Here is an 18,204-nt window from a genome sequence, read left to right as displayed (position 1 = left end):
GCTTTCTCTAGTTGCAGCGAGCGGGGGCTACTCTTGTTGCAGTGCACGGGCTTCTCATCGCTGTGGCTCCTCTTGTTGTGCAGCATGGGCTCTAGGCGCGCGGGCTTCAGTGGTTGTGGCACACAGGCTCAGTAGTTGTGGCTCACAAGCTCTAAAGCACAGGCTCAGTAGCTGTGGCACAGGGGCCCAGCTGCTCCACAGCATGTGGGATCTTCCCGGACCAGGGATTGAACCTGTGTCCCCTGCACTGGCAGGCAAATTCTTAACCACTGCACCATCAGGGAAGTCCCAAGATGTGCAATTAAAAACTATGTATATATTTCACAAAGGAAAACAATATTAAAGGTATCTTACATCTCAATTTATGACTATACACTTAAATTGTTCTGACCTAACAGACTTAGTATGTCTGATATCCTTTTAATCAAAAAGATAGTTAACAACCATCAGATTAAAATTCATTTTAAGCATTAGCAATCATTAGCTCAATGTCACTTCTGGGAACTTTCTATAAATTTTCCCAAACCCATTTTTTAAAAGACTTTATGCTTGTCATGATTTTTGTTTTTAATTATTACTGATGATCTTATTGTAGAAATATGTATAATATCACAGAGTCAAAATCAACTAAACTGACTTTTAAAATGTTTATACAAATAACATTTCTTTTTTTTTTTTTTTTTTTTTTGTGGTACGCGGGCCTCTCACTGTTGTGGCCTTTCCCGTTGCGGAGCACAGGCTCCGGACGCGCAGGCTCCGCGGCATGTGGGATCTTCTCGGATCGGGGCACGAACCTGTGTCCCCTGCATTGGCAGGTGGACTCTCAACCACTGCGCCACCAGGGAAGCACCAGATAACATTTCTTAATGATTCTACTCAAGAGCCAAAGGTGGGGAAGAGAGAAGGGGCTGATATGGGGAAAAACATTCACCTTTCTAGGGACACCATTGAGGTGAAGTTTTACCATATACTTTCCACATGGGTTGTACTCTGGCTCACCATCCTTATTCTGAGGGTAAATTATGCTTTAATAAGGAAAAGAAATAGTGAAACACCAACATTAATATTCAATATAAACTACTAGGCAGAATATTACATTTTATTTAAACATATGCTATTGTCTTAGAGATTTTATAAAAATAAACATAAGAATATTTGTCTATAATAGGCCTGTAATAGAAAAAGAATTTTACCCTAGTCAAAGTGCTTATTCAATATAAATAAATGAAGAAAATATCTTATGCAATCATAGAGCAGAGCATACATTTTACAATATTCTGAAAAATGCTCAGTACTATAATAAATTTTCTATTCAGTGGATATATTTTAAGCCAGTTAAAATAATCTACTTTTGTCCCCAAGACATAAAGAGAAGACCATTTCAATTAACCACAACTAAGGAAATTATAACTCTGACAGAGATAAAGTGAGCAGAACTCTGATAAAGTACACAAAGTGATCTAGTAAGAAACCTGTAGAAACTATCAGTATCAATTTTCTTTCACAAACTGCACATTATTTACTTACATGGTCTGTTTATCCAGTGGCAAACGGCTTGAAACTAAGGTATCTGTATCTAATTCATCTTTGTACTTTCAGGACTTAACAAAAACCACTTGGGAAGAGTTGTACAAAAAAATTATAATGCTTAATTTTTACACTGAATATTTTTAAGGTAATAAAACTTTTAAAAATTGAAAGAAAAAGTATTTCCCAGTACCATTTCAGTACATTCTAAAGCAGTTCTAGACAACAAAAATGTTATTTTATATTTCACACATTATATTTTAAAGTCTTATTTAGCCCAATATATCAAAAACATTATGATTTCAATAAATAATAAATATAAAAATTTGAGATATTTTCCAAGAGACATTTTTTGGCACTAAGTTTTCAAAATCTGATCGATTTTACACTTATAGCCTATCTGAATTCAGACTATCCCATTTCAATTATGTAATATCCACATATGGCTTATGGCTACTATACAGTACAGTGCAGTTATAAATATGACATGATTTTAATGTGACGAATTTCATTTATTTCAAAACATATTTATTTCATTTATATTATTCTAACTATACATGCATATGTTCTTAGACTGTCTTAGCAAATCTTTCCACACTCACAACCCATCTGCTTGACACACAAGGGCCACAATATTCTAAGTGATATGCCCTCCTCACTTTCTGTGCAGATAAAGCCCAAGCTTTTAATTTCTAGTTACGAGACAATTCTATGAAAAGGGCTAAAGGGACAAATATAAAATTTTACCTGGTAATCAACTTCTTATTAAATCGTCTTTCATAAGCTGCACTGATAGCCAGTGATGCCACAAATGAACAATCTGATACTATTGTCTGTTAATAAGAATTTATTAATACATTCATTTATTCATGCGATTTCAACATTACCACAATATTTAAGCATTGCTTCTAGAGCCTAACTTTTTACACTAAATATCTTGACTGTTGCTTGAACAGGAAAATAAGAAATAGAAATGCCATAGCGCCAACTAACACGTGTTTTGTTCCAACAAATCCTAGGAAAGACAAAGTATTTCAATTAAGTTAATTTAGAATAATTAAATATGGATGACACATTCCTACATGGATAAAAAGCATACTCAACTGAATCACACTCTTTTTAATGACAAAAAGTTACGGGCATTTTTAAAAAGTTGGTTTACTATAATATGACCAATTAAAATGAATATGCACATCAAAAGATTTGAATGATAGTATTTCAGGACCATTATTTTTATACTCATGTGGAAAACATCTGTGACTTCAATGCTCAAATGTCATTAATAAACTTTACAATAAAGTCACAGAGTTGTTCTACCACTGAAGTGTTTTAAATCAGCCCAATGCCTTTCTATCTCTCCTATCTATTCTCTTATCAAAGGTGAAATTCAGATTCTCAACTTTCTCATCCACAAGCACATATCAGTAAATAGGATGTATATAAAAATCTGTAATTGTTCAACAGTTATCATATCTCAGTATGTCTAAGTCAAAGTATGCAGGGTGAATAATTTTTCCAATTATACTAATGCATCTAAATATATAATAAAAATCTAAGAAAAAAGGCAAATGCCTATTCAAATTACTTTAAAATATTGGCTTTTCATATAAAATTATACAAAATAAAATTTACCTGCTTTATGCTGAAACTAGACACAGTATAAATCATTGTAGGATTGTTGGTGAGGTCTTCTGGTCGTACCCATTTAGAAAATGTAGCTTTTTGTTTAGGTGATAATGGTAGCTTGCCACATCTATCACTGAGGTGATAACAAAAATTAAATAATAACAATAATGATAAAATTAATCTTAAAAGATGACTCAAAAGCAAAATTAAATTTCCTAGAGAATTTTTTTTGGTATAGTGATCACAGCTAAACTATATAATCCGAAAAAACCCTCTGGTCAAATATGGCTCTTTACACTTAACCTTGAATCCAATCTGATTATCCTCTTCAATTAAAAAAAATGTACATAGATAACTGAAAACAGAAGAGCAACCTGAACTCTTTTATATTTATTTTAAGAATATACTTTAAGAGTTTAATTTAGCGTGGTTATATTCAAGAAATTCAGTTTCAGTAAAATGGAGCCATTAACAACAATACAATCTGATTCATTCAAAAGGACCGAGGAAGCTACAGATCTTTATGCTGGCTCTTGACAAACTCTTCTCTGCAAGGCTAATAATGAGAGTATCTAATTACGGAGTAATAAACATGTGCCAGGCATCACACAAAAGTATTTTACATATATCATTCATTTAATCTTCAAAACAATTCTATTAAAGCAAATTTTCTGGAAAAAGCTTTAAGTGATTAAATAACTTGCATGTCGAAGAGCTAACAAGTAGAAGAAAGGGTATGTGAATCCAGGTCTCTGGTGCCAAATCCACCATCTTACCCGTTACCCTCTACTCACACTGTGTAAGGAATATACTGTGTAATATTTCTGCAAAATTGACGTATAGCACAAAATTTTAAAAATCTACCTTTCTTCAAACTGTTTCTAGAGCAAGGGCAACAAATCTTTGGGTTTCAAAAGATTTCTAGGATAATATAAGTTGTATGATATGCAAACTGAAAAAATATAACATTTTTTTTTTAAAAAAAGACTGTTGATAGACATTAGGAGAAAGAGAGTTTTGTGGTCAGATGGGATCTGAAAACTCCTCGTTAAAGTATTGGTTTTTCTCATTGGAAGGACATCTCTAAACCTTTAATAAGCCAATGTTTACTGGAACTCTCTTAGAGCAGAATATGGTATATAACACTTCTCAAACTTTTTTGATGATCATCTCATAGAGCCACTGGTGTTCTAGGCAACATTTTGGTACCTGTGTACTATCAGGGCCTGACTAAACAGACAGTGAGCTGGGTGAATTGAGAAGAATTTAAAGACAGCTATCATAAAACTTTTAGGAGAAAAAATAAGGCTGAGTCAAATCTAACCTGCCATATAAACCAGAATTCAGTAAATCCAAGACCCCTTAATATCTGTTTCTCTCAAGTCACCACTAAATCAACAAATTCAATGCTTATTTCTTAGAACTTTAAAAATATTCTATAAATATAATGTTTATTATAATACATGACCAGAAAAGAAAAAAATTTAGTCACCCAATCTTTCTAACCAAAGATTCATACACTGGGGAGCTTTTAGCCATCAGTCTGCTATCTCTGAATTTTAAAATGTTTACTGTTACTTTTTCTTCTGATTATTCTTACTGTAAAATAATCCAGAAAACAAGAAAGGAAAAATCTTGCCAGTTACAGCATTTAATTTTACTTGATTTTTCTTAAAATTTAATTAACTCAGTAAGTATTCACTGAGCACCTGCCACATGCCAGACACTGTGCAGGCACACGTTCTCTGTCCTCATGCAGCTTATGGTCCCGTGTGGGGGACAAGCACAGAGCAAGGGGTCACACACACAATGTAAAATCCCAACTCTGACAAGTGCCATGCCTAAACTAAGGGAGTTGGTACAGTTATATTTTTCTGTTTCCATTACATGGTAAGCGTTTTCCCACATTACTTAATTTCTTGAAAACTTGATTGTTCATGATTGTACAAAATTCTTCTTAGGGACATTTTGTTGTATGAGCACTAAAAATATGATTTATCTCAATTTGTTACACAAAGACTGGAACTACTTATAAACAGAAGTTTATATCTCTGCTTCGATATAACCATTTAAGAGCATTCTAGAATAACTGATTCACATTTTCATAATTATAAAAATATTGATGAATATCTTTTATATAAATCTTTGACTAGATCTGTAAATATTTTTGAGAATTGGTTTCTTGAATTGAAATCACTGGGCACAGGGGTATAAACATTTTTAAAGTATTTGAAATGTATAGCCAAATTATGTAATATAACTTAGTATTTAACAAAATAATTATGTTCTAATAGTTAATCCTTATTATATAGTGCTCGCTACAGAACAAGCACCACTGTAAGTGCTTTATATTTTAATAACTCATTTAACCATCACAGTAACACCATGAGGTGGATTCTATTATTACTTTAAAATCTGAGACAGATTAAAAAACTTGCAATGTCACACAGGATATGACACTGGAGAGCGTGGGTCTGGATTCTGTGCCCTTAACGTCAGTGCTATAAGCTTCTTAGATATAAACAATTCCTAGATCCAAATCAGTCACTAGCATCACATGGGTGCCTGAGGAAAACGTTATGCTGATAACTTACTGGCTTTGAGATGTTTAACTTCTGCCCATCCAAGAAGAGCAAAACACTTGAAATGAGAGAGCAGCTCTTTTGTTCTTTATAGTCTTTATATATTCTGTACACAATAAGCATTCAACTCTCTGATGCTTTCTGATAATAAATACAATATAACATGCTCACTGCAGAAATTTTGAAAAATAAATATGTTTTAAAAAGTAAATCACCTAATTTTGCTGCTTAGAGATAACCACTGTAAACATTTTGATGTATAACTTAACATCATGTTTTTCTATGTATCTATAAACACAAGAAATGAAAAAATAAAATTTGGATGTTATATATAATTTTCTATCTTTTAATATTCATATTTCGCAAGCGTTTTCCTTATATTCTACGGACTTATTTTCTGTGGAGAGCATAATACGTAATAGAATAATATGGACATGCCATTATTTAATCACTCCCATATCGCTGGATACCAACTTTGTTTCAATAATTTTCTGCTGTAACAGACACTTTGGTAAATGCTCTTATTATATACATCTTTAACCGAATTATAGTTTCCCTGGGAAGGCTAGAAGCTGGGAGTCCTGAAACAAACAATGGTTTTAAGGTTCTTGACATAAGCTGCCACTGTCCTGGCAGGCTGTGCTAACACTTTCATAATGAACCCTTTTCTTGAACTGGATCTTCTTAGTAAACAACAACCCTGTCATTCTATTCCACCTTTCCATTCAACATCTCTGCTGACTTGCCTTTCTGCTGTGATCCAACACCAACTGGGCAAATATTTACCCACTACTTACCTTGTGCCAGGTACCGCGTCAGACACTATGAGTATAACCTTAGGCAAAAGGAGGCGCGCGCGTCCTGTCACCAGGGAAGGGTCGGAGGCACTCTCGCGATGCTGCCACACCTCCTTCCCACAGTCACACCTCTTTCCCAATCGAATTTTTTTATTACGCATTTTAATTTCAAGGCTATGGATTTAATTGGATTCCAGAGGATGGGAAAAGTACTGAAAAATCAAAATAATTTTGAAAGTAAACATTGCAGTAGTGTTTACTTACCAGAAAGGCATTGGGTAAGCAAAACGTTCCCTCAGATCAATGCTCATGAAAGGAACATATTCCATACCATTTATTTTTGACGTTGTTCTATAAAATACAAGAAAAAAATCTAAAGTAGATGTTCAAGTCTACCTTGATTACCAATTTTATTTAAACTTCTTAAAATTCAAATGACAAGGTATGGTACTGTAATAAAATTAAACTCACCACCTCATATAATGTTGATAACTTTATTTGAACAAAATTTTCACGAAATAGTTGAATACCAGAAAATAACTAATCCAATTCAATTCAATCAGTTATTCTTTTAAAACTAACATCCTTTACAACAAAACAACTACCTCAAGATAGGGCTACACTAGAGGTACTGAAAGTGTCACCAGGACACAATGCGAATTGTTTCCTAAGCCCAAAGAGAGAAAGCAATTGCTTAGTTATTTGGGGATTTAAAAAACATAACATTTACAATTCTGGGAAATATGTTCTTTATATTTTCTGGTTATGAGACTAAGGAATGGGTAGTGAAGAAGATAGTGGCACAGATAACAGTTACAGCCTCTTGACAAATTTAAGAAATGTGACTTGTAGTAGTTTTGCATGTTCTCTTCCTGTTTTGTTTATATGTTTACTTGCATATATTAGCTATTTCCTTCTGTTTCTTTCCCTCCTTTCATTTAGAAGGAATTGCAGGGTAACTTCACCATTTAGTCTCTAGGTAACAATATACAATGAGACAATGACTGAACTGGAGGACTAATTAATGCAGCGGGTGATGAACATAACATCTGTGTATCCTCATCTTGAGATGGTGAGAGCTTTTCACTTGTATGAAGGACAGCTGCATCTTGTTAGGTAGAAACACAGAGCTGTTCTGTAGTAGTGCAGAATGTCAAACGTGTGCGGAAGGGAGCATGTGGGTGCTGAGTAGCCAAAGTGTTGGACTGTTACTAACTTGTCTCTCAGGTCCAAAACCACTCTTTTTGTCCTCCTTTGTGTTGTGCTGGTTCATATGCATTTTTTCTAGGCAAAGAGACCCAGATTCGCAGGAGTAGAATTAAAATCTTTAGCAGGAAGAGAGAAAAATGCCCCCAGGTGGCTGCTAAAGAGGAAGGAGCCCTTCTAGTGCAACTTCAGCAAACGAGAAAGAGCAACCTCACGATGCGCGCAGCTCTAAGCAGGCTGATCTCCTTCAAAGCCCAAGTGAAGAACAGCTGCACTGGCTCAGAAAGCGATCAAGGATTTCCACAGCCTGTTCTTTTGTATTTTTAATATCCCCTGAGGCTGCTTCTAGACACTGAGCGGGCTTCCCAGCCCAGGTGTAGGCAAACTTTTTCTGTAAAGGGTCAGACAGTATCTAGTTTTGGCTTTGCAGTGAGGTCTCTGTCCCATATTCTGGGTTTTTTTGTTTTCTTTTTTGCAACCCTTTAAAGAAATGTAAAAAAACCATTCATAGCTTAAGGCTGCCCTTTGCTGACTCTGGCCTAGACTGCTATTTCAAGGTAACAATTAGGGCTCTGATCAAGGTGGAAGAGATGATGAATGGTCTGCCATAGCTCTACTTTGCCCCATAATCTTTATTATTCAATTCTGAAGAATGCTAAGATTTTCAGAAAAAAATACATCTAGCAGAAATGAGAATACTAAAATATATTAGAAGAAATTTTAACCATTTCAAGTTGTGACTATGTGACAACATAATTTATAATTACATAATAACAGCATGACACATTATACCAAAGATGTGACTACGACTCAGCAAACCTAATGAGAGTAACATTACCTGCATTAATTATGTTAACAAAACTGTTCATTACAACCAATCATAAACTGATTTACCTGAGAACTTCTATTTCTTCTGCTGTGTATCTCTGTCCTTGTGCATCACATGACTGTGGACTTATAAATGGCTGAGGTCTTTCAAGGAAGGGATTAGTTCCTAGTGGAAAATGTGCTCTCACTGGAGGTGGCTTTGGTTTAATATTCGTTGCCTTGATTTTGCACGATGGCTTTGTTAAAGGCTCACTCAATGCTTCTGCTCTACAATAGAGAGAGGTACAGAAAAACCATTCTAGTTTTTCTTCTCACATTTAAGCTTTCCAAAACATAAAATTTACTTCAAGAACCAGTCAAGCATCCCTAATGTAAAATTAGTATATAAAATTCCTACATACTAGTCAACAGTTCACTACTTAAGCTACTCCCAAAGGTAAGTATTTTTGCAAACAACATTTTATTGACAACATTAATTGAGCACTTATTGCATGTCAGATCCTATGCAAAGTAAGGGGGATACAGTAATGTACGAAACACAAACTCTACTCTCAAGGTGCTCCTAGCGTTGTGGGGAGAGAGACAATTGCATCAAAAGTGAGATGCGAGGCTGGAAGTACTCTATGCAAGTGAATGCACAGTAGAAATTACTGACTTGATGGGAAGCGGGTGAGTCAGGGAACATTTTTCCAAATTGACATTTGAGCTGCAGAAGAATCCACCTGGGGAGCAAGGAAGGGTTCTAAGCAGAGAGACCAGCATGAGCAAACGTGTAACAAGCTAAGGTAATTTCAAAAGAATGGACGGGGCCCCTGTGAACAGTACAAATGAGAGGCAGCAGGAGATGAGACCAGTGGCAGGGACTGGATCACGGAAGGGCTCACATGGTATTTAAGGGAATTTTGACTTTATTCTGTCAAAGAACTAACAATCTAAAAAACAGAAGTTCTTAATCTAAGGTCCTTATATGAGATTTAGGAGTCTTGTTAACACTCTGAAATTATATGCAAATAAAATGTTACGTTATCTTTTCTGTACAGCGTGTCCATTCTTTAGAAGAGATCCTAAAAGGAGCCCGTGACTGACCCATGCCCCTGCGCTGAGGATGCACTCAGAGAGTACTAGATGGGTTACCCACATAGGTAATAAAAGCCATCTATGAGTCTGACTGGGGAAAGAAGTAAAAATGGAGAAGATAGCTACGTGTCGAGTGCCCATAACTTCATGAATTTGGAGAAACAAACTAAATGCTAGCTGATGGTAATGAAAAGGAGGGATAACCGCTATACCTCAATAAAAAAGAAGGGCTGGGGGTAGCACAGCTACCTAGTCTGAGCCTCAAAAGGAGATATTTTAGTAATTCGTGCTGTAACTAAATGCCATTCCACCCTTTTCCTTTGCCTATAATGCTTTGTCTATACAAGAGGTACAATTCTCTTGTGCAAATACATTCATTATTTCTCAACAAATATCTACTGAGCACATATTGTATGCCTGCCCTCTGCTAGGTGCTAAGTTTCAGCATTGAACAAAGACAAAATTCTCTGTCCTCAAAGAGCTTATATTTGGGGGACAGGGGTTAGAAGGGACGCAGACATTGATAACAAATATGATAAACTGGGAAATCTCATATACCTTAGAAAACAGTAAGAGTTACAGGAAAGAATATTAGAATAGACGAAGCAGGATGAAAGTACTGGAGGAGATTAAATTTTAAACAGAGTGGTGATGGCAGGCATTATTGAAAAGTTGACATTGGAGCAAAGAGTTAAGGGAGCTACACACATGTATAATTTGAGGTATCTGCATGGCTGGCTCACTCTCAGTTTCTCCATTTCTAGTAGTAGCTCTGGAAGGGCTCTCTGGAAGTTCTCTCTTTGGAAGTCTGATATTAAACAACAGAAGGGAGTCTACCATTTCAAATACCATAATCATTTTTGTTTTAGACACAACAAAAACTAAGTAAAATATTTCTTGACCGATTTGTTATTTTTTGAGTTTAAAGCACGGATGAAGACACAGAGATGAATAAGATGCTCTCTGTTCCCCTAAGGAGTTCACCATCTAATGAGTCAAAATGACATGTAGAAAAAAGCAGCAGGGAACTAGAGAGGGGTAAATTCACTCAGAGGAAGAAGGCAACTTTGCTCTGGATCTCAGGTTTGCTACCACGAGCTCCACCACACATTCAGATAAACCACTGAAATAACACAGTACGCTGCCATCCACAGATAAGAACTCTAGGGACCAAAACTCACCTGTCTAGTGCCTGTCGTGCCAACTGCTTCAGTTTGTTTTGCAGAGTTTTATCAGCGGTTTCATAAGACTTAAGAGAAAGAGAGACAGATGTTCCAAAGCATAATTATTAATTTGCCTGATCCATGATATTTCTAAGCAAAATAAAAACATTACAATGCACATTACACTTCTTAAAATTATGAGAGAATAAACCAAGACACTTTATTTTTGTCCTTAAAGGTATCATTTAAACTGTGTTGAAAACTCATCACCACTTAACCTAACACCACTTAATTCGGACAGGTAGTAAGTGGAACAAAACCGTATAATCACAGTGCCACAGAAGGCCTGGCAGCAGGAACCCCAGAAGAGCAGGGCTACTGTACTAAGTGAAATAAGTCAGCAGGAGAAAGACAACCACCTTATGCCTTCATTCATATGTGGAGTCTACAAGACAAAACAAATAAACAAACAAAATAAAACAAACTTATAGGTACAGAGAACAGATTAGTGGTTTCCAGAGGGGAAGGGGGTTGGGGGACGGATGAAATGGGCAAAGGGGGTCAACTGTATGGGGATGGAAGGTAACCAGACTTGCGGTGGTGATCACTTTGCTGTGTGTACAGATGTCGAATTATAATGTTATACTGTGCACTGAAACTTACATAATTAAAAACAAAAAAAAAAGAGCACTTACCCATAGTCTCAGGTACCTACAGAAATGAGGCTAGATAGTTCCTCTGAATAAAAGACCTTGGACAAAGAGCCGGCCCTCTGAACAATGCTGAGAACACCACTCTCTACCACATCACATCCCCGGTGAATGCGCTACTCTTACGCACTAGATGCCCCGGAGAGCTAACAGGCCCACCGGGCTCCTCGGGAAGCAGTAAAAACCGCTCGACATATAGACTCTACACTGAAAATTAATAAAGCTCTCCCAAACCACTAACTTATTTCTTAGTGTATGAAATTGAAAAAAAGGGGGAAGTTTTATTTTTTTTGTGATGAACCGAAGTCGTTTTTTCCTTTTTTTTTTTAAATTGAAGTATGTACAATGTTGTGTTAGTTTCAGGTATACAGAAAAGTGATTCAGTTATACATTATAACTTCCCATTATAGGTTATTACAAGACATTGGGTATAGTTCCCTGTGCTATACAGTACATCTTTGTTGTTTATCTATTTTAAATACAGTAGTGTGTATCTATTAATCCCAAGCTCCTAATTTATCCCTCCCCCAGGAAGTTTACTTTAAATTCACAGATTGTGATGGTGAATTCTTCCTATAATAAGTTAATTTTAGTTACAGGGGTATAAAAAGGTCAAAAATGGTACCTATAATTTAAAAAACAATTGCCAAGGGACTCAGCCTCAATACTGTCAAATTTTTAACAAGATGTTAAAGTCCATTATTAATTTTCTATTCTTCACTATGTTTTAATGAGGAGTAACTTAGTTACATGTATAATAACAGGATAATTTTTTTTTCTTTAAGGAATTGTTAAGTAAAACTCACTAGTAAGGGGAGAAATTTCTTAGCATAATTCCACCAAACTTAACTTGTAGCTATTATACATACGGTTTTCAGACAGAGATCTACAGCTTCTGTATACAGTTCTATAGCATCTTCAACATTCCCTTTTTCATCTTCATCAAAAGCTTGTGTAACGAGGAAATGGGCACGCTCTAAGTCCAACTGATGTTTTGATTTCAAAGGATCCGCACTCTTTGACTGAACTAGGATAGGAAAAAAAGCCACACAGAAGAACTAGCATAGGAAGAAAGCCACATACTTATATATGTATCCAGGGAACAACATACCATTTTAATTCATTCTTTACCAAAACTCTATAATCCTTCATTTAAAAAGCTTAGCAAGGTCAAAAAAAAATCCTTAAAAAAATTTCCCCTGAACTTCTCTCTGTCCCTACCAGCAATTTCTTCATTTAAAAAATATAACATAGGAGTTCTCCACACAAAAAAACAAAACTGAAACTTGGAAAAGACTAAATCGAAAGAAACTCAATTATGTTTTAAGGTAATTTAAATTTTTATTCAGTATAGACAATAATTATGTAATATACTAGGCCTTGATGATAAAATGCATGCTGTTTCCTATTCATCTGGGTCCAGAATAAGCTATATTTTTACTGCTCTTTGAAATAAGTGCTTCTGTTTGTTTTTAATATAAAGATACGTATCCATAAGAGACCTACATCTAGAATATATAAAGATCTCTTACAACTCAACAATAAAAAGACAAACCCAATTTAAAATGGGTGTGATGATGATGTCATCAACTTGTGTCAACTTGACTGGATCACAGGTTACCCAGCTATTTGGCTAAACAAGATTTCTGGGTAGCCTGTGAGGATGTTTCTGAATGAAAGCAGCATTTGCATTGACACTGAAAGCAGACTGCCTTCCCCAGTGTGGGTGGGCATCATCTAATCCACTGTGGGCATGAACAGAACAAAAGGCAGAGGCGGAGAATCTGCCCTCACTGCAGGACTGCTTGAGCTGACACATTGGTCTTCTCCTGACCTTGGACTGGAACTCACACCATCAGGTCCCCTGCTTCTCAGGCCTTTGGACTTGGACTGAACCACACCACTGGCTTTCGTGAGTCTCTAGCTTGCAGAGGGCAAATAGTGGGACTTCTTAGTCTCCATAATTGCATGAGCCAATTCCTCATAATAAATCTCTTTATGTACATCCTACTGGTTCTATTTCTCTGGAGAACCCTGACATATACCATGGGCAAAGGATCTGTATAGCCATTTCTCCAAAACAGATATTCAATGGCCAAATGGCACGTGAAAAGATGCTCAACATCATTTGCCATCAGGGAAGTGCATATCAAAACCACAATAAGATGCCATTTTATACCCACTAGGATGGCTAAAATAAAGACAGAAAATAACAAGTGTTGATAAGGATGTGAAGGAAATGGAACACTGCTGGTGGAATTGTAAAGTGGTATAGCCACTGTGGAAAACAGTTTAGCAGTTCCTCAAAAAGTTAGACATAAAGCTACCATATGACCTAGCAGTTCTACCTGTGGGCATATATCCAAGAGAACTGAAAACATATGTCCACACAAAAACTTAGACACAAGTGGTCATGACAGCATTACTAATAATAGACAAAAGGTGGAACCAAGCCAATATCTACCAACTGATGAATGGATAAATAAAATGTGGTATATTAATACAATGGTGTATTAACCATAAAAAGAAATGAAGCACTGATACATGCTACAAAATGGATAAACCCTAAAAACATTATGCTAAATAAAAGAAGCCAGACACAAAAGACCACATACTGATGACTCCATTTACATGAAATGTCTAGAATAGGCAAATCCATGGAGACAGAAAATAGATTAGTGGTTGCTAGGGCCTAGGGTGTGGAATGGGGCGTGACTACTAATGGCTAAGAGAAATGTTCTGAACAAAATGTTCTGAAGTTAGATAGCGGTGATGGTTGCACAACTCTGGGAATACACTAAAAACCACTGAACTGTACACTGTAAAAAGTTGAATGTTATGGTATGTGAATTACATCTCAATAAAACTGTTTTTCTTTTTTTAAGTTTTAAATTTTGTTTCTCTCAAAATTGTGTCTGATCTTTTAAAAACTGTAACGCTTGGTAACACCTCTCTAAAGTATGCATTAATCCCATTTATTAAATGAATGTTAAAATATTTAGTTCAAGGCTTCTCAGCCTTGGCACTACTGACATTTTCGACTGGATAATTCTTTGCTGTGGACAGTGCTACGCATTACAGGATTTTCCTTGCAGCACTATCCCCGCCCTCTACCCAACCAGATGCTAGTAGTATACTGCATCCCTACCCTGGCATAAACACCAAACATCTCTCCAGACATTGCCAAATGTCTCCTGCAGAGCAAAACCGATTCTAATTGAGAATAACTATCGAGCCTAAGGTTTCAGAGCTACAGTGGAAGGGTAGGGACTCAACTTAGATCTTTGAATTCCAAGTCTTGAGTTTCTTATACTACACTGGTGAATTTCAAACTGGGTTACCTTTCCCCAACCCTAAAGTCAAGCCATCTCTCAAAGTCTCTTGACTGTCAGCAGACTTTATCTGTTTTAAAAATTGGGATTCTGAACAAGATTTTTATTTGATAAAGGACTCTCCTGTTTGAAATAATCATTAAGTAAACCATTTAATTCTCTGCAGATTACATGCATTTATTGAACAAAACAGGTCGAAAAACCGGCAAAACATTTAATGTATATTATGCTTTAAAAATCCTTTTTGAACTTTACTTCTGTTTCACTGGCAAGTTTTCATTCTTCAAGAGATTAGGGCTGTCTCATTCCGTGCCTGAGTATCATATAAACATCACATTTATAAATTTTAAAACTTCATTTACTTAGCTGGGAAAATGAAGTGCCTCTGAATTCCATGGTATTTTGAATACATGAATCAGTATAACTTTGTATTAAGTGAGGCCCTGACACACAGGCAGTCCACTTTTCAATGCATGCAATTTCCGGGCACTGTCTTAAAGGAAAGTGCCATGTCTGTAAGGGGACTGTCATAATAAGAAATCCAATAATCAAATCCACTTTATCCTAACTATGAGCTTGTAACTGCTCTTATCTATTCAGAATGAGTGGTAGAAAGTAGCACAAAGTCCATCAGAGCATGCTGAATAGGACTCCTCTAAGCTTGTGGCTTTATTACACAGCCCCAGAAAAAAAGCGGTTAAAAAGAGTCCTCCGTGACATGAATGCATTCCTGACAAAATGTCAATAGATGATCATTTTCTTTCCTACCACGTGAACAACCAGATTTCGCCAGGAGCCACTTACCTCTAACAGAACTGCGATCATTAAGCCTGTGAACTTGTTTCACAGCGTTTGCAGAAATAACTACAGGTTGTTCCAGGTCTCTGCTTACATGTCCCTTTTCCAAGATATGGTTTAAAACAAGAGTTTAGCTAAGGTCTTGAGGTTGAGGATATCGATACAGTAAAGACTGTGAACCCACTGTTGAAGTCTTCACACACTGAAGAGGAGGAGTCATTTAATTTTAATAGCAGGAGAGGGCACGTGACAGATGTTTAAAAGCAGATTTTAACAGGGTCCTAACACTGACTCTGCCAATGATACACTGTTTGAATGTAGATAGTTCATCTCTATCCTCTGGGAAATTAGGATATCAGACTATATCACCTCTAAGGTTCCTCTTCACAGATTTATCACATATTTCCACATTATGATTTTCAAAGATGTGATTACCAAAAAAGAAATGAGCAGCAACCAAGTGAGGATCAAGAATCAAAGATGAAAACGAAAAGGAAAGAGAAACACAGGGGAAAAGTAAGATGTGATGCGACAGAAGAAAAAAAACACAGTGACATGGTTAGTAGTCCTTTACCAACCTGCTGAATGTAAAGCCTGCACTCTTTCCAGATACTCATTTATTTTTTCTTGAATATGTTCTAGGCTTGATCCTGCCATCTCAGCATAAATTAAAGCTTGTGCAGCTTCCTAAAAATAAAAAAAAGAATTCAAAGGAATCTAACAGATCAATTACAATCTGAATTTTCTTTACCACTTTCTAACTACTGGTTTCTATGAATGACAAAACAAGAATGTCTTTGATACCAGTAATTTTTTTCGTAAAGTAAATGAGATATATTCCTTTACTACTTTTTTTCAGTTCTCAATGCTCTCTTTCTCCTACTGTTGAAAATTTATGAAGTCAAATAGAAGGGGTTGATTATAAGTATTTTCTTAGAATAACTGTGATTTATATGTTCTCTGTTTTCCTTTTGCAATAGGTCAGACTTGAAATTATGTACTGTGAAAAGGTGAATTGAGTCTCAAAAGCATTAGAACAGATAGTACGCGATACAATTAAATTAAATATCAATAAAAGATTACAAGAAATTATAAAGGTTAAATATCTCACAGTGGAAAGAAAATCTTTCTCCACAGAAAATATTGTCAAAGGGGGACACATTTTAAGGCAGATTTCAGTTGTATGAAATAAACTTATTTTAATTAAGAAAACCTGGATTTGTCTTCCAGTTATTCCATGACTTCCTCAGCCAGTTAGGCTGTGCTGGCGAGGAAAAGCCTCCATTCTCGCCATCACCATTCCAGGAGGGTGACCAATGCTACCACATACAAGAACCACAGAGAGACTTTCCCAAGTACCACCACCTTCACTGCAGTAATCTAAGCGTGTGCACTTCAAGGAACCTCACGCCTTGTTATCTGGATCCAAAGAAGCCATCTACTGAGCATCACTTTTTTTTTTTTTTTTGCGGTACGCAGGCCTCTCACTGCTGTGGCCTCTCCCGCCGCGGAGCACAGGCTCCGGATGCGCAGGCTCAGCGGCCATGGCTCGCGGGCCCAGCCGCTCTGCGGCATGTGGGATCTTTCCGGACTGGGGCACGAACCCGTGTCCCCTGCATTGGCAGGCGGACTCTCAACCACTGCGCCATCAGGGAAGCCCTGAGCATCACTTTTTGAATCCAGTTATTGGAGCAGGACTTGTTTCCCTGAACCTACAAAATCAATAAGAAGAGTACAGGTTTGATCCAAATGGAAATTGGGGGTAGAAAACATGTTTTCCTCAGATTCTGCAATTCAGATATTTCAGGGGAGGAAAATACAACTGTACATGTAAATATTAAAACTAATTTTTTAAATTGTTGGTATCAACTTTATTTTGCTCATTTTGCTTACACTTGAAAGTGATTAACAATTAAGGAATCCCTAATAGAACAGCATGAAGGCAGAAAACACTAAATATCTGATACAGTTTACATAAATAGCTCCTAGAAACACAACCACTTTTCTGATTCTCTCAAGGAAAAGAAATTCTTCATAACGACATGCATGTAATCCTACAGCAAAACAAGAGGCACTGTACAGTACTTCCTTTCGCTTTAAAAAAGCTATTTTATATGGCACTATTTTCACCTATGAACATTTGTCCGTTATTTCACAAAACTAATAAAACAGTTTTACTTTTAAAGAAATACCATCGTCATGAAATTGTCAAAAAAAAAATGTCCAAAAAGAATGATTCTGAAACACACCCAAAGTCTCTAAATATAGATTACAAAATGAAGGCAATCAAATATTAATCTGAGAAAAGCAAACCACACATTGACAGCATATAGGTTTATGGAAAAAAGTTACGACTACTGTATTATCAAATTCTTTCTAAAAGAAAAGATGACAATGTCAAGAGGATACAGCTATCTGCACGGGGAGCCGGAGGGGTGTGTTTGCAAATGCTCAGGATTAGGGAGCAGGCGGTGGACTGTGAGCTCCTACTCTGATTTAATATTTCTGGCCCCAGTAATTTACCCAAAAGAAATACCAAAGAAACGTGTAAAGCATTA

The 18,204-nt window shown here is 36.3% G+C and overlaps 1 protein-coding gene across 2 annotated transcripts in view; it reads right to left on the bottom strand.

Annotated features, from left to right (window-relative positions):
- The window catches only part of CAPN7 (calpain 7), a 37,601-nt gene that overhangs the window by 18,541 nt on the left and 856 nt on the right, over positions 1 to 18,204 (bottom strand). For both annotated transcript variants that reach the window (XM_082839622.1, XM_082839623.1), the window contains exons 2-9: positions 16,225 to 16,333; positions 12,386 to 12,543; positions 10,825 to 10,892; positions 8,633 to 8,833; positions 6,797 to 6,883; positions 3,160 to 3,286; positions 2,275 to 2,360; positions 932 to 1,025 (exon numbers count right to left, since the gene is read on the bottom strand). In XM_082839622.1, coding sequence (XP_082695748.1) covers positions 932 to 1,025; positions 2,275 to 2,360; positions 3,160 to 3,286; positions 6,797 to 6,883; positions 8,633 to 8,833; positions 10,825 to 10,892; positions 12,386 to 12,543; positions 16,225 to 16,333 — 930 coding nt within the window. The remainder of the gene's footprint in view (positions 1 to 931; positions 1,026 to 2,274; positions 2,361 to 3,159; positions 3,287 to 6,796; positions 6,884 to 8,632; positions 8,834 to 10,824; positions 10,893 to 12,385; positions 12,544 to 16,224; positions 16,334 to 18,204) is intronic.

Source organism: Leucopleurus acutus (genome assembly GCF_964270905.1).
Source record: "Leucopleurus acutus genome assembly, chromosome: 5".
Classification (NCBI taxonomy): Eukaryota; Metazoa; Chordata; class Mammalia; order Artiodactyla; family Delphinidae; genus Leucopleurus; species Leucopleurus acutus.
The sequence above is the reverse complement of the archived record's forward strand: the minus strand, read 5'-3'. Positions and strand labels throughout refer to the sequence as shown.